The sequence below is a fragment of the Peromyscus californicus genome, unplaced genomic scaffold, assembly GCF_007827085.1.
Source record: "Peromyscus californicus insignis strain IS unplaced genomic scaffold, ASM782708v3 Scaffold_2__1_contigs__length_46816999, whole genome shotgun sequence".
NCBI lineage: Eukaryota > Metazoa > Chordata > Mammalia > Rodentia > Cricetidae > Peromyscus > Peromyscus californicus.
In genome coordinates, this window is record NW_026294540.1 from 19409159 (window position 1) to 19431485 (window position 22327).

General features: G+C 48.3%; 1 protein-coding gene across 1 annotated transcript in view; it reads left to right on the top strand.

Annotated features, from left to right (window-relative positions):
• Adgrd1 (adhesion G protein-coupled receptor D1) overlaps window positions 1-22327 on the top strand; it is a 120208-nt gene that overhangs the window by 22936 nt on the left and 74945 nt on the right. Inside the window, exons 5-10 of the mRNA XM_052755524.1 lie at window positions 1979-2158; window positions 7487-7741; window positions 10427-10482; window positions 11624-11779; window positions 19318-19377; window positions 22170-22287. Of these exons, the coding sequence (XP_052611484.1) occupies window positions 1979-2158; window positions 7487-7741; window positions 10427-10482; window positions 11624-11779; window positions 19318-19377; window positions 22170-22287 (825 nt within the window). The remainder of the gene's footprint in view (window positions 1-1978; window positions 2159-7486; window positions 7742-10426; window positions 10483-11623; window positions 11780-19317; window positions 19378-22169; window positions 22288-22327) is intronic.

The following is a 22327-nucleotide window of genomic DNA, read 5'->3' on the forward strand; positions in this document are numbered from 1 at the left end:
TGGGGAGCATTCAAAAATCTTTAGATTCCTCTTGGGTAGAAAAAGAAACATAAGGGAGAAATTCCAAGCCAAGGATAGAAAACTTGTGCCACACCTCCCATGCTCGAGTGAGTCATATGGGGACTTTGAAACCAGAAGGCATGAGGCAGCAACACTGTCACGAGACCTTCAAAAGACTCTCACAGACCAACCCATAAGGCCTTGCAGCAAAGATGGCTGGCAAGAAGACACCAATGCATACGTCAGAGGCAGTGGTCTGGTAAACCTCTCTACATGACCTCAATTTGTTGATAACAGCTAAAGTGAATTTGGTGTCATTTATATTAATAAGGCTAGGGCAAATGTCCCCACTCCTCCTTGTACCCTGATCCATGGTGGCCTATTATGATCAGCCCTGTGGGGAGATCAGCTTGAGTCATGGACACTCCGTCACCTCCCTGGCCAGGTGGGAGGAGCCAGACAATCATTTTATGTCTATCTTTCACATAGAGTCCAGTCGGTGGCCAGCTTAACATACACGTGCACATACAAACACACACATATAGTGTACATGTCTGCTAAAGGAAGTGGGAACAGGTTACCAGAAGCAGGAAAGCTATAGTATAACCTCAGGGATGTCTATAACCCCTGGGGCCCTCCCACCAGGTCTGTGCTTGATGGACCTGAGTGAAGGTGGGCCCAGACCTGCCTGTGTGCATGCCAGACACTCTTGGCCATCCAGAGCCTGGCTGGTCAGCTATATTTTCTCTGCATCTGGGAGTGAAGGGATCACATCCCCTGTGATCTGACTCATTCATGATGATGTTTGTAGCAAAGACCACATAGTCCACGTGGGGTACCACCCTCATGCCAGCGTAGGAGGTGGGATCCACACTTATTAGGATAAACTCCTCTGACAAAAACAACATAGGGGAGAAAGTTGTTTTTCTTTTAGCTCAAAATTCCAGGTTATAATTTACCTCGGTAGGCCAGTCAAAGCAGAAGGAACTTATAAATCTGTTCCTCACATCACATCCGTGGTCAAGAGCAGAGAGAGAATGAATATATGCATGTGGTGTTCTCAGCTAGCTTTCTCTACTCTTATATGGTCCAGGACCCAAACCTAGGGAATGGTGTTGCCCACAGTGGGCTGGTTCTTCTCACACCAATTAAAGCAATCAAGACAATCCCTCACAGGCACACTCACAGATCAACCTGATCTAGATAACCCTCTACTGAGACTCTTTCCCCAGGCGGTTTTAGGTTGTGTCAAATGGATGATTAAAACTAGAGCTATCACACCTACACGTACTGGGCATTTGGAAAACACAGCAGCTGTTCTTATCTCTGCCTGCCTCACCTTCACCCACAGGCAGTCAGCCGCCAAGGCATTCTGAACCTTGAAAAACCAGCTTCCCTCTTCACAAGAACACCCCCTGGGGAACGTGCTCTGAAGCACATACAATTTGAGATATGTCAAAAAAAAATTAGCTTCAAGTTCTGTTTGGAATGTTCCTTCAAAACTTTGAAGCAAATCCTATGACTCAGAAACGGGTTTGTTTAGGATGTGACGCCCAGCAGACATAAAAAACGGCAGTGGAAAAGCGTATTTAGGGATGTGGGAGGACGTTCCGGAGGCAGTAAATCTTTTAAAAGATGTTGTGTGTAACCAGAATGAATGAAACAGGTTCTTTCCTTTGTAAAGTCATTGTCAGGATCTGGGTGAGTAGGTGGGGGTGGAGGCTGTGTCGAAGGGGTTCACATTTGCATGTTCAGAGTCAGCCAGGATGGGTCTGTACCCGACCTCCGTCAGTCACTAACCCGCCGACCTCAGTTTCCTCTTCTGAGCACTGGGAATGGGAGCAAGGCTTCTCACTATTTGAAAGGGGATGGTGGCTCAGGTCACACCCTGGGGAATGTACTTGACTTTAACCAGATATTGCTCTGGCATTTCATGCTCCTGCAGCACCGGCTGATGAACATGTGTTTCTCTCTGCAGGAGTGACATTTTCATTTTTCTGGAAGACTCAAGGGGAGCAGCCTCGACCAGCCCCCTTCGCTTATGGGGGACAGGTCATCTCTGACGGTTTCAAAGTCTGCTCTAGCGGTGGAAAGGGCTCCGTGGAGCTGTACACGCGGGATAATTCCATGACTTGGAAGGCCACCTTCAACCCTCCGGGTGAGTGTGGTACCAACTGGAGCCTCTGTGCCCCTCAGTGATGATGGGACACCAAAGGAGTCTTTGTGGCACAGGATTTCTTCTTGCCAGCAGCTTGGGAAGGTGTCAGAAGAACAAGAAGGGCACCTGTCACAAGATGACCTCATGCCAAGGTCAAAGCTCACTGTGTAATTGCTGTTACCCAGTGGCTGTGTGAGGCTGGCTTTCTGCATAATGGAGGTGGCTTTCTGCATAATGGAGGTGACATGGCAGGTGCCCGGTCATTAGCTGGGACCAAGTAGAAGCTGTGAGGAGAAGATGGACAGACCGTGGCTGAATCCCCCTGTCCCCACACCATTTGGAGAGGTGGCCTTGAAGCTACTCCCAGAAGCACAAACAGTTTTGGGGAAGACAGGCTGTCAATCAAGGAGCAGGCAGTCAGGCAGGAGGAGAGGTTGGGGTACCGTGTGGTCTCCATTAAGGATGTGCCTTTAGAACCAGTGGGAGGGGACCGGGGTACCATGGGCCTGAGTTTCAGAGTAGGCAGAGAAGTTCTAATGGTCTGTGGTATCAAGTTCATTAGTCGGGCTGGACGCTGAAACCAGGGTCACTGAGGATAGTCCAAGATACCAGAGGAGGAAGGTGACCAGGAGTTTCATGTAACATGCAGGGGGAACCTGGACAGAAACCAGCCAGGTCAGAGGTGGGGGAGGGGGTGCTCCATAGTAAGCCTCTAAAACAGCAGTTCTCAACCCTTTGGGGGTCGCATATCAGATATTTACATTACGATTCATAACAGTAGCAAAACGACAGTTACGAAATAGCAACGGACATGGTTGGGGGGGTCACCACAACGTGAGGAACTATATTAAAGGGTCGCAGCGTTAGGAAGGTTGAGAAGCACTGCCCTAGGAGCAAGCAATGTCTCCGAAGTAGTTCAGGGTCCGTTTCTGGCCCATTTGAAGGAGGCGCACGGCTTAACTGTTAAGCGCTGGGCCAGGTCCTGAATCTGCCTCGTAGCTTTATGGACCTGGTATCATAGTCCATCACTTGGTGCTTCAATTTCTTCATTTGTAACATTTGAAGAGTAGCAGTTATTATTTTTTTTTTCCCAGGAAGACAGACAGTTGATGGATCGGGGGAGCCTTGAACAATGGGCTGCAGAATCCTGGGAGACTTGGGTTTGCCCTCTGGGTGCTGGCCATGCTTAAGCTGAATTTGTAACTCCTTCTCTGTAAGGTGGGGGAAATGCAGCATCCAGGGAAGACACTGAATTTCTGGATGCTTTCCAAAGCCGGAAACATTTTTGCCTTCCTACTTCCCAAGGCTCCTTCTGAACCTCTGAGATGGCTCTCAGTGAGGACCGCTGGCGGTCAAGATTTCCTAGGTAACAGCTCATTCCCTATGGGCCTTGGGCCTGTGGCACAGAGTCAGGCATCTAGCAGGTTCTTTGAAACTGAACACGTGCTGTTTTCCCACCCAGGGATGCCGAGAGACTTGTAAACAACCCCCGGTCATCTGCTCCTCATTTATTCACTGGAGGACTTTGTTATTCTCACTTTCAAAGTCAAGTGCAATGATGCTTTGGCCCTGCTTAGGATCCGAGTGTTCCTCAGAGTGTCAAAATTACTAAAGTGTTACATAATCCCCAGCAGGAAGCCCTGACGTAATCACTGGCAGTCCACAGTGACTGGAGGGCAGGGGCACTGTGTGTCCTTTAGAGGGGCTCTCCTGTTCCTTCTTTGTCAACCCCAGGAGGATGTCTTATAGCAAGGCTCGCAGAACAGTCAAGACCCTTTGTGGGCTGGTCTTCCCATCGACAAGAGGAGGGACCAGGAGGCTTCCTAAGGGGGTTTCTGATGGAGCTCGGAGGCTGGCCATAGCCATCATGTCACCTCATTTTGGTTAATGCCATGTATGGTATGTTAGGACAGTCCCTTAGATGTTTTGGTGGCCCCTGCTCGGGTGACTGCTTAGTCATTCAGTGATGTTTTGAATGAGGCATGACCAGCAGTTCTGATTTCATGTCTGAATGGAGACCTTCGTCTTCCCTTGGAAACAAAAGAGAATGGAAACCCCGGCTCCATCTTTTAGTGGCAGGAGGAGGAAGGGGAGGAACCCTCCTAGGAGCCACCTTCCTATCCAGCCCAGTCAGCACAGAGGCCTGTCCTCAGTGAAACCAGGTTTCTCTTCTCCCTCTTCCTTGGCTCCGCAGCCCAGGTGCGTGAACACTAGTCTGGCGTGACCATACTACTGTTCTCAGCCTCCATTTTTTTTTTTTCACGGCATTTAAAACTCATAGCGAAATTGAGCACAAGGACCAAAGGGCTCCCAGGGGCTCCCTACTTCTGCACATGACCAGCTTCCCCCCCCAGAAGCACCCCCCCATCCCAGCACTGTGCTTCAGGGATGAGCTGCTTGAATGTGTGCCTATTTTTAGAGATGTCAGCGTCCATTCCTGGTGTCATACCCTCTGTATGTTGGGGAGGAGTCTGAGTTTTGACCTTTTACCTCTCTTTCAGTGGGGTATTTGCTTGCTTACCGTGAGTTTCAGAGTTCTTTGCATGTTTTGTGTGACAGTGTCCATTGCAGACATTTTCCTCGGCCTGTGACTGGCCTTTTCGTTCTTTCTATCAACAAGTTCTTTTACAGAGCAGAAGTTTTCAGTTTTAATGGAAACTAGCTTTTCGGGTTTTCTATCCTGGATCATGCTTTTGATGATAAAAAGCAGTATCAAAGGGCTGGAGAGTACTTGCTGCTCTTCCAGAGGACCTGGGTTCGATTTCTAGCACCCACATGGTAGCTCAAGACTGCCTCTAAGTCCAGTTCTAGGGACTTTGACACCCTCTCTGGCTTCCTGCTTTTTGTTTGTTTGTTTTTCGAGACAGGGTTTCTCGGTGTAGCTTTGCACCTTTCCTGGAACTCAATCTGTAGCCCGGGCTGGCCTTGAACTCACAGAGATCTACCTGGCTCTGCCTTCCCAGCCTCTCTGGCTTCCATGGGCACTGCATGTATGTGGTGCACAGACATACATGTAGACAAGGCACCTGTACTGGCTAGTTTCATGTCAACTTGACACAAGCTAAAGTAATCAGAGAGGAGGGGGCCTCAATGGAGAAAATGCCTCCATAAGATCTGGCTGTAAGCAAGCCTGGAGGATATTTTCTTAATTAGTGATTGATGTGGGAGGGCCCAGCCCATTATGCCATGCCTGGGCTGGTGGTCCTAGGTTCTACAAGAAAGCAAGCTGAGCAAGCCATGAGGAGCAAGCCAATAAGCAGCATCCTCCATGGCCTCTGTCTGCATCAACTCCTGCCTTCAGGTTCCTGCCTTATTGGAGTTCCTGCCTCGACTTCCTTTGATGAGGACCTGTGATGTGAAAGTGTAAGCCAATAAACCCTTTCCTCCCCAGGTTGCTTTGGTCATGGTGTTTCACCACAGCAACAGTAACCCTGACTAAAACAACACCCACATACGTAAAGTAAAACAAACATTTTTTTTTTTAAAGTCAGAATCAAGCCCAGGGTCATTCTAGAGTCCCCTTTTTATATTCTGGAAGCTGTGCAGATCTGGGTTTGGCGTTTCCATCCACCACCCGCTTTGAATTAGTTTGGGGGCATAGCGATGAGGTCCTTATTTATTCATTCATTGTTATTTTTGCATCCAGTTTCCCCAGCATCCTCCATTGCAGAGACTGTATTAGTTCCACTGTGGCTTTGTTTATTCCAATTTGGCTTTGTTCCTGTCAGGTATCATCAGATGGTGTCTGTATTGCTCTATATTTGGGCTGTCTGTTCTGTTCCTCTTGATCTGTTTGTCTCCCTAATACCACGTGGCTTCGCTTACTCACCCAAGCATGTGTGACCTCTGGGCACCATCAACCAACATTACTACCTGCAGAGTTCATGCTCCGGACTTGTGCTATTGAATTGCAAAAGGGACTCTTACAACGTTTTAAGTGTCTACAATTTTGCATGGCTCCACATTCATGGCTATTCTCAGCTGCAAGTGGCTGGATGCACCGCACAGGCCATGGCTGGGCGGGCCATTTTTAGTCTCAGAAGGAGGCCAAGTTAGCAGACGCTTCCCGTCAAACAGTGGAAGCTTTCCTTCAAAACTTAGCAAAGTCTTTAGTATCTGCAGTTTATAATAAATTTAGATGAGTAAAATAATTTCATTTAAAAAAAAAAAAGGAGGAGGCCATGTCGGTCCTCCAACTCTGTTTTTCTCCTTTTAATATGTGACTTTTCTTGGTATTTGTCTCTCTGTGTAGACTTTAGAGTCCAATGGTGGCTCCTCAAAAGACACCCTGCTGGGATTTGGGTTGGTATGAATTGCATTGTGTCTACTGAAGAACAGACTGGGATAGATACCTTAACAACACTGAGTTTTCCTGTCTATGAACATGGGCTGTCTCTCTAGACACTGCATTTTTTCCTCAGTTTTACAGTTTTCCTCAGTCATGTGTGTGTGTGTGTGTGTGTGTGTGTGTGTGTGTGCGCTCATGACTGTGTGGGTGTGTGTGCCTATACACACACGCCACGTGTTCATTACTATAAGGTTGGAAGACAGCCGACCTTTATCTCTTAGCTTTTCACCCACCCATCATGTGAACATCACATGGGCATTTCAGGCTTTGCTTTTATTCTTGATAACAAAGATAATTTTAGTCTGTTCTTCGTAACCCGGGTGCCTCTTTCCCTGCTGACTGTAATAGTGGGGACTGCTAGGAGCTGTGACAGAGGGTTGTCCTCATCTTGTTCCTGACCATGTTGAGATTTTCAACTAGGATTATGATCCCATTGGTTGGTGCTTGGATCTAGCCTTTGTTTATTTTTTATTTTTTATTTTTATTTTTGTTTTTTTGTTTGTTTATTTTTATTTATTTTTGGTTTTTTTGAGACAGAGTTTCTCAGTGTAACTTTGGAGACTTTCCTGGAACTCACTCTATAGCCCAGGCTAGTCTCGAACTCACAGAGATCCACCTGCCTCTGCCTCCCTAGTGCTGGGATTAAAGGCATGCACCACCACTGCCTGGGATTAAAGGCATGCACCACCACACCTTTTAAACAAGTCTTTTATTACCTTTGATTGCAGATGTTTAAATTTATGACTCTTGTATTAAAATAATAAAGGGTCTTCTCGAGTTGCTTTTGGAATTTGGGGGTGGGAGCAAAGGTCATGTGCTCCAAAGGACTAGGGGAGTCAGGTTATGTTATAACCCATAGTTGGATTCACTAAAGCCAAGGGTGACAGAGCATCCCATGAAAGAGGGATGTGGTTAGGAGCTTAGGAAGCTCATGTAGAACTTATTTGCTGGGCTCAGGATGCATCTTCGCTCTCTTCCAGGTCCTTACTGGACTCATGTTCTGTTCACGTGGAAATCCAAGGAGGGCCTAAAAGTCTACGTCAACGGGACTCTGAGCACCTCAGACCCGAGTGGGAAAGTGTCTCACACCTACGGGGAGCCTCATGTCAACCTGGTCATAGGGTCTGAGCAGGACCAGACCAAGCGTTATGAGAACGAAGCTTTTGATGAGTTCATCATCTGGGAACGCGCGCTGACCCCCGATGAGGTCAAGATGTACTTCACAGCTGCCGTTGGTCAGTGTGTGGGAAGGCTGTGGGTAGATCTGGGGTCCTCATCACCCTTCAGTCCTCAAGCTCATGTCAGGGCAGATTTGAGATGTATCTTAATGAACCTTCTAAGTATAGTCATGTTTCTGAACACCTGTTCCCCAAGATAAATGAGCCAACAGTTCACAGGAGACACGCTGAGATTAATATTCTCTGATCCTTGCAGGCTCCGTGGGGTATACACAGACTGATTACAGAGATTTTGATGGCAAATAGTCAGACCCTTGACAAATGCCTCCCATGTGCACAACCTCTCTGGGGCCCTCAGACCCCAGGGTACCTTCTTCTTGCTCGATTACAGGTGATTGCTCCAAGCAGGGGCCTGTAGACAGGTGGATATGGTTCAGTTCTTACTTTGCCATGGGACTTTTAAAAAGCTCTGATAAATTTCATGTGACATCTGTGCAACCATTTAAAGTGAGCAACTAAAAAAAATATAGGGCTGGAATGATAGCTCAGTAAGTAAAGCGCTTGCCTCTCAATCGTGAGGACCTGAGTTAAAGTCCTAGGACCCACATTTAAAAAAACAAAACAAAACAGGGCAAGCCTGGCAGTGGTGGCACACACCTTTAATCCCAGCACTCTCTGTGAGTTCGAGGCCAGCCTGGGCTACAGAGTGAGTTCCAGGAAAGGTGCAAAGCTACACACAGAGAAACCCTGTCCCGGGAAAACAAAACAAAATAACCCCCCCCAAAAAACAAAACAAAAACAAAAACAAAACCCCAAACCAGGGTGTGATGCTGTGTGCGTATAATCCCAGGACTGAGAAGGCAGAGGTAGGAGGATCTCTTGGACTCACTTTTCAGCCAGCCTAGCATCACAAGGCAGCCCCAGGTCCTAGTTTTTAAAAAAAGGTAGACAGATCCTCAGGAAAGACACTGAGGTCGACCTCTGCTTCCCCATGCACACACCAAAACAAAAAAGCAATGGCATTAAGAGAATCAGTTTGGTGGTATTTAGCAAGTTCACAGGGTGCAACCACAGCCTCTATATCATCTTCAAATATTTCACTGTCCTTAAGGGACATCCATGTCTATTAAGCCATCGCTGACTTCTGCAGCCACTGATCGATTTCTTTTTTTCTGAGGTTCACCTGTTCTAGAGAGTCCATCCAAACTCCATCCCTTACTGACTCATAGAGAGATGGCTTGTTGATGTCTGTTCTCCCGGCAAGGCTCCCAGACCCTGCTGCTCAAGTGGCGAGCAGCTCCCACGCAGAGGCAGAGAGGGTCAAGTCCAGATCTCAAGACCTCAGTGCACACATCTGTGAAATCTAGGCATATGTACCATCTGCCAGACGACCCCACATTAAGAATCACACAGGAATGAGACAGACCAAGGGTGCGGTGGAGTCTCACTTCTCATCTCAATCTAGCATGGCCACTCCTCTGGTATGCGCGGAAACCTCCATTTCCATTGCCTTGATCTCTTAGGGGCACACAAGTCAACAGGAGTTGACTCTAGTATGACATGAACACATGGCATGGCTGCCCTGTAACTTCTTGGCACCCAAGTGACGAATGTCACTCGATCTTGGAGAACAAAACGCTTTTGGGGTCCAGCTCTACATCACCAGCCACCTCACCCCACCCAGTCCCAAGGGGCCCATCACTCTCAAGCCAGCCAGGGGGGATGATGTCATTTCCTCAGGTCACCCAAAGCAACCTCGAGACATTTCCCAAAAACGAGGTCATGTATCAAGTTAAGTCTGCGTTCTCGTCAGGAAACAATAGAGTCAGAAGTAGTCGGTGAAGCGGAGGCAGAAAAACATCAAGCGGGGGGCTTCATCTTTGATCTTGGACGTCTCGTCATGGAGAATGGCTCATAATTAACCATGATCATCAGTAGAGAGAATAACCAGGCTCTTCACAGCAGAAATTCTGTCTCCTTCACCACTTTTGGGGTGGCATTTTAGCCTAGTGTATCAGTTTCTTTTAAGCTGTAACAAAACACCTGACAAAAACTACTTACTTAAGTCGGATTGATGGATCCTGGCTTATGATTTCATAGGGTCCGGCTGGTGGCCACTGGGCTCCATTTGAGTGGGACATCGTAGCAGAAGAGGACATCTAGTCATGTCACAGTGGGGCAGGAAGCAGAGAAAAAAACAACAGGAAGTGGGTAGGGATAAATACACCCTCAGGGACCTGTCCCTAGCGGCCCTCACTTCTCCAGCTAGGATCTGCCTCCCAGAGTGTCCAGAACCTTCCAAAAATAGTGCCACCAGCTGGTTACCAAATGTTCGAGTGTGGGAGACGCTTCTGATTCAAACCATAGCACCCAGTGATTAAGGATCCTGTGTCTTATCTATAATGAGTCTGGGTGAAACTGAAGCCTATTCCTCATTCTCTCTTTGTTTGAAATCCGTGAGACCTTGCATAAAATCATCCTTTTATGTGATGGCTTGCATGAACGGTGTTCAGAGGCAATTTACAATATAAATGGAAAAATAATTTCTGCTGGGAAAATCCATATAATCTACCTTTTAGGCTGATTTATGAGCCCTTTATCTTCCCAGCAACATCCATGCTCAAAACATTCCGCACCTCCGTAGGACACCTCAAGCTGGTAAAATCCGAATAAGGGCAGGCCTCCCTGGGGGATGACGAAGGATGATTTAGCCTCACGGAAGCATTGTTTTTTCTCTTTCAGGTAAACATGCTCTGATGTCTTCAACACCACCGGCGATGCCCACAGCGCACTCTGTGGTGAGCAGGGGCCTTTTCCCTTTGCCCCATGTGTGAGTCACATTTCGTAGCTGGGACAAAAGTATTTGAGAAGACAACACAAGGGAGAGAAAGGGTTTTCAGTCTGTGGTGTGCTTGGGTGCATTGCTGAGGGCCGGAGACAAGGCAGAAACATGGTAGAAAGCCAAGTGGGGGAAAGATGCTTCCTCTGTGCTCTCTAGCAACCAGGAAGCAAGGATGGGGGTGAAAGAGAGGTGAGGTAGGGGTAGGAAGAGAAGGACAGTCTGAGGATCATGCATCCTTCAGTGGCACATCCTTCTTTCTCCACCTGGACCCCACCCACCTCTACAGCCCATTCTACAACATATCCACTCATCCATGGGTTTCATCCATTGATGAAGTTAGCACCCTGCCACAACCCAATTGCATCTCAGTAGTGCCGCCCACTAGAGACCAAAGCTTTCACAGGGGAGTAGTTCACATTCAAACCATAACCCCACCCTCCTGGCGCTTGGGTTGGCTTGTGCTGTGTGCCAGCAAGGCCAGAGGCATGTCCCAGGGTGAAATAATAAAGGGAGGGAATCCAGTTTCAGGGTAACACTGGGTACCAGAGTGATGGGAAAAATGATCCCCTTGGTTCCTGTTCCTTGGAACGCTAGGAAGAAAGGAAATTGTGGGGAGCCAGTGACCCCTGAAATGGCTTCCTGGGCAGTGAGACCCATTTCTTCTCACCTTCCTTTGGTGACTCTTTTTCTGACATCGGAGGAATGGGTTGATTTATACAGAATTGTGGCTGCTTCAGGTTAGTTTTTGTGTCTAAAGAATGTCCCTTGCTCAGGAACTTTGACAGCAAATGCCCGGACTCTAGTCCACTTGGGTTCAGATCTTTGTTTACCGGTCATCAACTCTGCATGCCTCTCTCTTTCTCTCTGTGTATGCCCATATGGCCAATTTCATCTTTCGAGCAGTTCTTGTTTCATGAGGTGGCTGTGAGGATGGGATGCTGTCTCTATGCAGGCTCTTCCCAGAAGCATCCATGTGTGTGAGGGACCAGTCTTGGTACTGTCCTGGGATGGGACCAGAGCCAGAGGTCACCTTGAGCTTCTATAGAATGTCCTGGTTTTAGTTCCTAGCAGGAAGTCGTGTGGCCACTGTATTTCAGATGCCCACAGATGCCTACCACCCAATCATCACCAACCTGACAGAGGAGAGAAAATGCTTCCAGAGGCCTGGAACGGTGCTTAGATACCTTCAAAATGTGTCCCTCAGCTTGCCCAATAAATCCCTCTCAGAGGAAACTGCGCTGAACCTCACACAGGTAAGGCTCTGGTGCTTTTGGCTGGTGGGTTGGGGCTGACGCATGGCTGGGCCATAAATTAGAAAGTTAGAAAGATCTAGAGCCATGGCTGCTGACTAGATGGCTCAGCAGTTAAGAACAGTTGTGGCTCTTACAGAGGACTATAATTCAGTCCCCTAGCACCCATGCTGCATGGTTCACAGCCATCCATAATTCCAGATCCAGGGGATACAACACCCTTCTCTGGCTTCCAGGGGCACCTACACACATCTGGCTTACATTCACGAACACCACACGCACGTGCACACGCACCCACGTGCACACACAATGCTCTTGCACACGCATGTGCAAACAAACAAACAGCAAGATCAAGAGCCTTTGCCTAACAAAGTTTAGGCTTCTTCTAAACAGGCAGGTTGTTCTGGCCAGCTCTGTGATGCTCAGTGAAGCCTCCCTGAGCTGAGAATTGGATCTTCATTTCACTTCCCAGCATCTAGCTTTCCTGGTCCATCCACACACCTACCTAGCCTCCAGAGCTTGCAACTCATAGTGTCAAGTCTGATGTCTCCTCAGCAATAAAGCAGATGTGGGGGGATGTTAGCAGATGTAGTTAGAGGCCACAGGTCGCCATGTACAGTGTGCCTTCCTGAAGTCACCCAGAGCACTCCATGAGTATGGTGCTTAGGACATTAAAGTCGAGACGCTCCCTTTCTTCATTCCTCGTAACAGTTCCCAGGGAGAGGAAGGAGCTTGAGGTATCTCACAGCTGTATGGTTTTCTTGACCCAGGGTTATTTTCAGGTATGGAGAGAGAAGGGGTATTTGAGATAGGCCGTTCTTGAGAATACACCCCAAGGCGATGAGCAGGGAGTGTGGAGTCTGGCTGCTAGACCTGCCTTTGCCCTGCATGTTATTATAACTGTGTACTTCTTCTTAGGGTACAAATGTTGCTGGCTTCCTGGCTATTCTGACACATGGAGGCAATAGTTACTGTGACCATATCTCAGGGCACCAAATGGATCCCTGTGCACTTTAGTGTCTAGTTCTGAAGGCATACCCAGGGAAACATATCCAACCTGGGATATAGTGACCAGAGGCTCCCCAGAGTGGCTGGAGGTAGTCAGTAGCTTTCTTGATCAGGGCAGGAGAAGCAAGTTGGATGTCTGAGATTTCATCATCTCTCGGAACATGCAGGTTCTAGAATTCCACGTCACCCAGAACTACTACGGCTTTCAAGAGGTTGAGGGCTAAGACAGATTCAGGTTCTGTAAAGGATGGGCTTGGGGGTCTCGGTTCAGGTTCCAGCCTCTGGAGTGGAACAAGCTGGGGATGAGCCCAGCCCTGTCCTCTTGGAAGTTTGGCAGGCACATTGTCTAACCCTGCAAGGCCTCACTTTCCCTGGAGGTGTGGAGGAGTCGTGCTGCCCGGATACTTAACTGGTACCTGTATGGCAATAAGAAGGCTTCAGCCTAGAGCAGGTGTGGACCATGGTGTCTGAGTCCTTGGCATTGACAGTGGCTGGGTGGATCGGCTATGTGGCCCTCCTTTATGCGTCCTGACCACTGATCTGTTACTGTTGAGGTCATTGTGCTCTGAACTATAGTGTCCAATGGGCCCAGTTTCTATATCCATACAACTACTCCCAGCCCTTTGCCTTTGTGTCTGGATGTGCTGGGGATGGGAAGGGTGAGTGTCTCATTTTTGTAGGGCAGAAGCCTTCCCATGATGCCCTGGTATCAGGGGTGTTATGGAGAGCCTGCTCCAAGGCCACCTCCAGGGCAATGCAAGAAAATCCACGAAGGCGGCGAGGGCTAGACTTTTTGTTTTATCTGAGGGTAATTAGGAGTAAGTTTCTATCTATCTGACTGGTGTAAGAAAACACACATGCTTTCTGATGTTAACTCTCTCTTTTACTTCATCTTAAGAATGATCTCTGACTCTGTCTCCATACAGCTACATATCTCCACATTGCTACATTCTATACATACAGCTACATGTCTTTCTTTACATACATACGTCCATACATCTCTATACACAGTCACACCTGTTTCCCCATGTCTACACCTCTATCTTTTGCATATATTTCTCTTCTATATCTCTTTTCCATACAGCATCTTCCTTGCTTCCGCAGTTACAAATCTCCAGCCACAACTAAACATCTCATTTACAGAGCTTTCTCACCTTACAGAACTTTACACAGTTCCTAGGCACAGCTCTCCTACATAGCAGCAGCTCTTTCACATGGCGCTCTCTCTCTCTCTCTCTCTCTCTCTCTCTCTCTCTTTCTCATACACTACACAGCCATCTCTCTCCACACTGCCGCTGCTGCTCTCCCTCACAGCCAAACTCTGGACAACTATACGTTACATTTTCAGGGCCCTACCCATTCTCACAACACAAGATAAGTCACGCAGTTTCTCTTAGGCTAGTAATGTCACATTGACCCATTCACGGAGCTCTAAGTTGGTGAGGGGGTCTCAGACAGTAAACAATTGGCTGAACCTTAAGTGGTCAGGGTATGTGCAGAAAGGGAGCTGATGCAAGGATTATGTCTTGATGTAAACAGCCTGGCCTTGATTTAGCAATAAATAACACCTGGGAATTAGTCTTTGTGTACATTCTGTAGGGGCAGCTTAGCCTGTTTTGGACGAGTTCTAAGGTCTTTGCAAAATGTGTAAAAGGCTGTCTTTGAGACTGAGAGTATTGTTACTTTCCTGTGTCAGTAAAGAAGAATATTCTGGTAATATATCTATTCACCAGAATTATACAGCTTAAACAGACATCCACGACTGTGGTGGGGGGGGCTACCCACCACCCTCACATTTCCCCAGAGTACTCTTGAGTAGGAGAAGCAGGAAATATTAGAAGGATAGAGGGGAGAGAAAGAAATAGAAAATACAGGATAGCCTCAAGAGGGCCTGGATCCTAATCCATCCGGCCCCCGACTGTCTCTGCCCTAGGGTATATAAAGGAATGCGAAGGGGTGGAGCAAAAGACCACCCCCCAGCACAGCCAAGTGCAGACCATCTCAGACACCTGCACTCAGGCCCGGGGTCCAATCGTACTCTCGATGCGGACCTGCTGGGTAAAGCCATCAGGAAACCTGAAAATGGGCTCCCACACACAGCTGAATGTGTGCCCAGAGATGTAAAACACACTACCGAAGGGCTGTGGAAAGCATCCCACAGCTGTGCTTATAGGGAGGTATAATGGTGGCACATAAGAAAGTTACAGACAGAAAACAACGGTTTCCCACAGCCAGTGACCCCACGGCTTTGCCAGGGGGGGCTTCCCATCAGGGAGTCATACATCTGGTGGGTCGACTTGTCAAACACTAGTTGTCACCTACTGTATACTCCCACAGCCCTCAGCACCCTGGAAGTAGCCACCCCACCTTATTGATCGTAACTGGGCTTATTGACCGTAACTGGGCTTATTGACCTCACCTAGACCAATCACCAGCCCAGGGGAGCAGAATTGTCATGGCAGACCAGCCAGTCATGAAAAAGATCTTGGTTGGGCAAAATGGCCTGTGTGGCACACTTCCTGTTTCCATAGGAAGAGGGGCAGGATTGGGTGGAAAATCTCTAAATTTGGGCAATCTTATAGGTCAATGTTGCACGAATCCTAAATGATCTTATAGTAAAAACCCGGAGCCAGATATCGGGGTAAATGCTGAAAGATCAGAGAGACAAAGGAACAAGCCACAGTCACTTCTCACCTTGCCAACTCCATGAATCCTCTGACTGAATGCCTCTGAGTCCTCAGCCGAAAGGGGCTCCTGAGTTCCTGTCTCCTCACACCTTATATGCCTTTCTCTGCCCAGTCAATTCATTTCCTATCTCAACCTTCCTAGTGCTGGGATTAAAAGTGTATGCCACCACTGCCTGGCTCTGTTTCTCTCCTAGACTGAATCAATCTCATGTAGCTCAGTGTGGTCTTGAACTCACAGAGATCCAGATGGCTCTCTGCCTCTCAAGTGCTAGGATTAAAGGTGTGTGCCACCCCTGCCTGACCTCTCTATGTTTAACTCGGTGGCTGGCTCTGTCCTCTGATGTTTAGGCAAGTTTTATTTCTTAGATTATGCACAGGTCACCGATGGGAGATGGTATGTGATGCCCTGGAGCAGGGTTTGGCCTACAGTAAGTGCATCATCAGACCTCTCGTTTGTTCTTGTAACAGCTGGTCCGAGAGTCTGTCTATAGAGTATAGGAATCTTTCAAAAGTCTGTCTGCTTCCTCAGCCTCTCAGCACACTCTAGTTCCCACCTCATGATCCTTTATCGCCTGTTGGAATGTGAAGGCAGATGAGGGGCTGTGGCAGGCATGAACCATAGCTTCCTTGAGCCGTGCATGCTGAGAGGCACTGTGGTTGAGGGCCGCAGAAAGAGTAGCATGTATCTTTCAGGAAGGACATGGGGTTGAGTATGGAGGGACTTGGGTCAGGGGAGACACGTTGTTCTGCTAAACCCAGTGTGGAGCTACAATGACAGCTGGTGGGGGAGGAAGTGAGGTGGGGACACATGGCCAAGGTGTTTCCATGTTCTTCATAAGATGGCGTATTGGAACACAGACTTTAATGCAGGCCACATGGGAAACACTTCCTGAGCTTGGTGGCTTGGCTCTTTGCCTGTTACTTCCTCTTTGCCTCTCTGCTGAACCTCACAGAGTCAGAGATTGCAAACCCAGATGCCTTTGGGGGGTAGGAGGGAATCAATGATCAAAGTCAAGGATGTGATGGGCAGGACCACCGGACAGACAGCTGACCCGTAGAGAGCAACAGCCAGCTACTCGAAGCCTCCTGATTTCAACCTTCAGTCTCTTCTCTTCTGATTTGGCAAGGGGAAGCCCTAAGCCTTGAAAACACGGCTGGCATTTTAAAAGGAAATGTATACAGATCAAATGAAGACCACCTCAAGGCTGACTGAGCCCAGTGGTCATCAGTTTGAGGCTTTTCCATGGCCTGTGCTGACCCTGGTACCCTGGGGACAAATCATACAGAATGATGATGTCCACAACTTCTCAACTCCAATTGAACAGGAAACAAAATTTCTAGGAAGTCATTGTATAGCTTTCCATAGTGTCCTGGCTTTTGACCATCGGTGATGGCCTAGTACAGTGGCCAGAGGCCACTTCCTAGGCTGTACTGTCAGTTGGGTGTGCTTTTGAGTGCGAGGTCTATGGTTCATGTACAGCGACTAGTGACCCATGTACAGGATGCCCACTGGAGCCCCCTCAGCCTGAACAAAAGAAATGTAAAATATCTAACGGTTAGCAAAAATATGATGTGCATGTTGAAATGATACTTTTATGTGTTGAATTAAGTAAATAAAATATACTATTTAATTGATTTAGCTCCCCCTCATAGAAGCAACTGATTAGAAATAGAAAGCTGTGTGTGGTGGTACATACCTGTAATCCTAGTACATGGGAAACTGAGGCAGGATGACCTTGAGACTACATCATTTGATCCTATGCCTCCCCCTGCCCCGTCCCCCCCCCCAAAAAAAAGAGAAGAGAAAAAAATCCAAGTTAACTGATGTGGTTCACTCATTTCTGCTCTCAGAACTGTTTTCTATCCCTTAGGCCAAATGTAATCCATGCATAGCTTATTTCTGTAGTAAAATTTTAAGGACATATGGTCGCTCACTTCTGCAAAGTCTAGCTTGCTTCTGCACTCTGTGGCAGAGCTGAGGCTATAGCCTGACCACCTGAAGTCTCTACTTTGTGGCTTTTTAGAAAAATCATGGGGGCCTGTGGACATGGCTCAGTTGGAAGAGTGCTTACCCAACATGACCCCCAGTACAACACAAACCAAGTCTGGTGGTACACACCTGTAACCCCAGCATTTGGGAGGTAGAGGGAAGAGGATCAGAAGATCAAGGTCATCCTTGGCCTGGGTAGTTCTATGTATAGTGAGTTTGAGGCCAGCCTGGGCTATATGAGACCTTCTGGAAGAGGAGGAAGAAGAAGAGGAGGAGGAAAAGGTGGGGAGGAGGGGAGAAAGGAAGAGAAAAGGGGGAAGGAGGAGAGAGAAGAGGAGGGGGAGAAGGAGGGAAACGACTAAGGGATTAAAAAAATGTTTGCTGTTCCTCTGATCAAGGAGGGAAAACAGAAGCATTTTTACGGTCATTAGTTAAGCCCCCGCGCTTGAGAATACAAATCAACAGCTGTGGGATGGAGATGAATGGGACAAGAAAGCTTTGATGAGGCACCCTGCACATACTTAGCGTATGTGGTGAGGAGGGACAGGACTTCGTTGACCGGGAAGACGCCACATGGTTCTCAACCTGTGGGTCGCGACCCCCTCTGGCACGCCCCCCCCATCTCCAAAAATATTTATGTGATGACTCATAACAGTAGCAAAATGACAGTTATGAAGTAGCAACGAAAACAGTTTTATGGTTGGAGGTTGGTCGCCACAACGTGAGAACTGTATTACAGGGTCGCAGCATTCAGAAAGTTGAGAACCACTGGGCAGAGGAAATGGAGGTCAGTGAATTGGCCTCCAAGCTTGAGTCTGGTGTCTGTAGCCAGAGATGAAAGGGAAAGACTGAGACAGATGAGTAGGGAGGGGCAGGAGCTGGGGCAAGTACCACTGAAGCAACTACCCTGCTCAGCTTTCCTCCATGGTTACAGGGGATGCTGGCAGGCTAATGCCTTTTTTTTTTCAAAAGAAGCAGTTTCACTAATTCACTAATTCACTCATTCACTCATCCATCCATCCATCCATCTATCCATCCACTCATCCATCCATCCATCCCCACATCCATCCATCCATCTATCCATCCATCCATCCATCCATCCATCCATCCATCTATCCATCCACTCATCCATCCATTCATCCACTCATCTATCCATCCATCCATCCATCCCCACATCCATCCATCCACTCATCCATCCATCCACTCATTCCTTCATTCATCCGCTCATCCATTCATTCATTGATTGGACATGCTGGGGCCTACCACATGCACTGGACACTTGTGATATCCACATTCTGATCACTGACTTCACAAAGTTGTCACAAGAAACAAGCGAGGAGATAGCATCTGTAAGACATAGCCCGAGGCTGGGGAGAGGGCTCAGGGATTAAAGCATTTGACCCACAAGCCTGAAGATCTGAATTCAGGTCCCCAGAATCCACAGAATGCTGAGTGGACATGGCAACCTGCCATAATTCCAGTCTCAGAAGGCAGAGACAGGAGCTCCCCAGAGTAAGCTGGTTGGTGAGGTTTAGCCGTACTGGCCAGCTCTGGGGTGAGTTGAGAGAGCCTGTCTCAATGAATAAGGTGGACGAGTCATTGAAGACACTCCCTGACACCAGCCTTGGGCTTCACATGCACACACATGCACTCCCAGGTGCATCAGCACAAAAGTGTGCCCACGCACATGTAAACATACACAGATGTCCACACACCTTTATTATTTATTATAAACTACTATGGTCTGCCTGTGTGCTAAACCAATTATCGGCTGAGGAGAAGTGGGAGGAGACTGATGGACTCAGATGTGAGGCTCAAGGATCTATGCTAAGCAGTGTTGTTCTGTTTATCTTTAGACCTTCTTAAGAACTGTGGGCGATGTACTTCTGCTGCCCAGTTGGACCCACGTATCAGAGGTAAGAGGAAGGATGCTCTGACCTTCAGCGTGTGTGTGTACTGGGTTATGACTGTCTTCCTGCAGTGGCATCCCAGGGTCTTTCCTGGTCCTGATGTCTGAGATGCTGAAGTTCATTACCCTTGGGCATGAAATATACCCAGGGTACTGTGTCTTCTGGTCTGCTGGGGACCCTGGTATCCCCAGTCCCGTGCCACCATCTCTGGTTTTGGGAAAGGGACCAGCTCTTCCAGAAGGCTGACCTTTGCTTGTCATTTCGCACAATGCATTTTTTTCCCCTTTAGTCTGCATTCTTGAATAGTCATAAGAGCCATATTTGGCATTTTAAGATCAGCGGATTGAGTGAGATGGGAAGCGCAAAAGTGTGCTTCATGATTAAAGTGAGAAAATGAAAGGCTTTTGTCCCTTTGCACTCAAAATTCAGGAAGCAGAACAGAGTGCCTTTCTTTGATTCCAAACCACCCTATTGATATTACTTCTTTAAAACATGAGAACAGTCGATGAATAGTTGTGGCAACGGCCAATGATAAAAATACCTAAGATAAGAATCACCCAGGGCCTTCAGGCAGAGCGTGACGGTGAGCAACCTCATCTGACCCCACAGTCTGGTCCAGAGCCCACTCATGCACATTCGCTCTACAGACATCTGACGGGACCTGCTTTTCCTTAATTCTACCAAGAATGTTTGCCAAGGTGGGCTTGGGGAGCTGGCTCACAAGCATTCACACTGGAGTTCAGATCCCAAGCACCCACACAAATGCTGGGTGGGCTTGGCAGGCTCCCTTTAATTCCAACCTGGGAAGTCAGAGACAGGTGATCCCCAGAGCAAGATGGCTAGCCATATAGGTGAGCCCTAGGTTTGGTTGAGAGACCCCGCCTCAGTGAGTGAGGGGGAAGGGTGATTGAGACTGGTGCTCAACATGAACCTCAGGCCCCACATGCACACATGCACATGTGGGCATAGAGACCCACTCACATGCATACCACAAACACACACAAAATGGGGAAAGTGGGGAGAAAGACCATTTGCCAAGGTACTCTGAACACCGTGTTAGTCAGGTCAGTATAGGCCATGCTATAGTAACAAGAGACCCCACCTCACAGTGACTTGGTATAGTGGGCATTCACCTCTCAAATATTCAGAGTCCGTGTTGGGACTCAGGAACTCAGCTCTGCCCAGCTTCTGTGCCACACATGGCTTCCAGGAGTTCAATGAGAGGGACAATGAAGGCCTCCCAGGTGCCCAGGAGGGCCCTGATCATACGAACATGCTGAAGTGCTCACTCTCCTGGATCCTCCTCATTTCAATCATTCAGAGATTTTTGCAAGGTTGAGAGGCAGAGGCGACAGCCAAGTCTCACCGTATCAATAAGACCGCATGAGGGTCTGTGCGTGCCATGAGCCGTTTCTCGAACGGCTTCACGTGAGATGAGATTGCATAACCTTGGCAAATGGGAAGGGAGTCAAGAACATAAGAGTGGGAGGTCCTGAGTTCAATTCCCAGCAACCACATGGTGACTCTCAACCATCTGTAATGAGATCTGGTGCCCTCTTCTGGCCTGCAGGCGTACATGCAGGCAGAACACTGTATACATAATAAAATAAATCTTTAAAAAAAAAAAAAGAAAAAGAAACACAGTCTTTTTCAAGAAGCGTAGACTTCCAGGGATAGGTTTCTAAGGGACTTTGTGTACAAGCTGCAGTCTGAACCATGGGAGAAGAGCCAGTGAGGACAGCCAGAAGAGGGACAGCAGCCAGTGGAGGCCTCGGATTGACAGATTTTTCTTCATTGATTTAAATGAACTTTCTTTGAATGTAAAACATGCAAATCTGTGGCAAAATATGAATAATTACGAAACAATCCAGGCTTAGGCAAGCTTATGAGCGTTGAAGAGCAGGGCACGCATGAATCGCTGCTCCCCCCCAGAACCATGTGCCAAAGACACAGACGTTCTGATTGGAATCAGACCACGGGCTTAAGAGACAATGTCTAAAATTGGCCTGTGTATCTGGTTCCGCCTCAGTAAGTCCTGCTGGAGTGTTTGTGAGAGGGTGTCGGGAGCTCAACAGCACAGATGCTGTCTAAGAAAGGATGGGAGGGGATGGGTGAGGTAGGGGGAGCAGAGCCGGGCAGAGTGGGGTAGGGGGCGGAGACAACTGTTCTTCTTTGCCATGGTGTCTGAGGTCCAAGACAGTCAGGCCAAGGTGGACATGGACCCTGACATGGACACTGGTCCCAAATTGGCAGCAGAGGTCTGTGCAACTAGAAGGAACCCGTCTTCCTGTAGATAGAATCCAGTGGTGTCCTTTCTGCCTTAAAGATGCAGAGTAGGTGAGGAGGGCCATTGCATGGGGAGCCAAGGAGGCCAGATGGAATTTGGGGACTGGTACCTCCAAAGAGGCTGCTGCTTCATTGCGAGGGGAAAAGAATTGTTGGTGTCCTCATGCCTCAGGGGACTCAGGGCCATTAGCTGTAAGACAGAGACATGGGCAGACCTGAGACTTGCCCAGGTTCTTGGGGAGTTCATAGCAGAGCTACAAACAGGTGTCTGAGCCCTTTGGCCACTCAGGAACTAATGCTATGACGTTGGGTTAGCTTTGACTTGTGTCCATGCTCCGTGAACTCATCAGGTGCATGATCACCGCCCAGGCTTCAGAGTGGGGCAGTGGGTTGGTTCTCTCTCTCTTGTGGCCTTCATGGGGAAGCGATAAAGCTCCGAGTTCATGATGTGCTGATTTCATGTGATGCTGAGCGTGGTGGTCCTCAGAGTTTCACATCTGTGTCGCTTCCAGGACAACGCCGTGACGCTGGGCCTGGTCGACACCATCGATGCCGTCATGGGCCACATATCATCCAACCTGCAGCCCAGAGAACCCCATGTCACCCTCACAGGCTCTTCCTCCATGGCAGGTAGCCATTGTCAGATTGGGGGACGGTGGAGGTCGTGGGA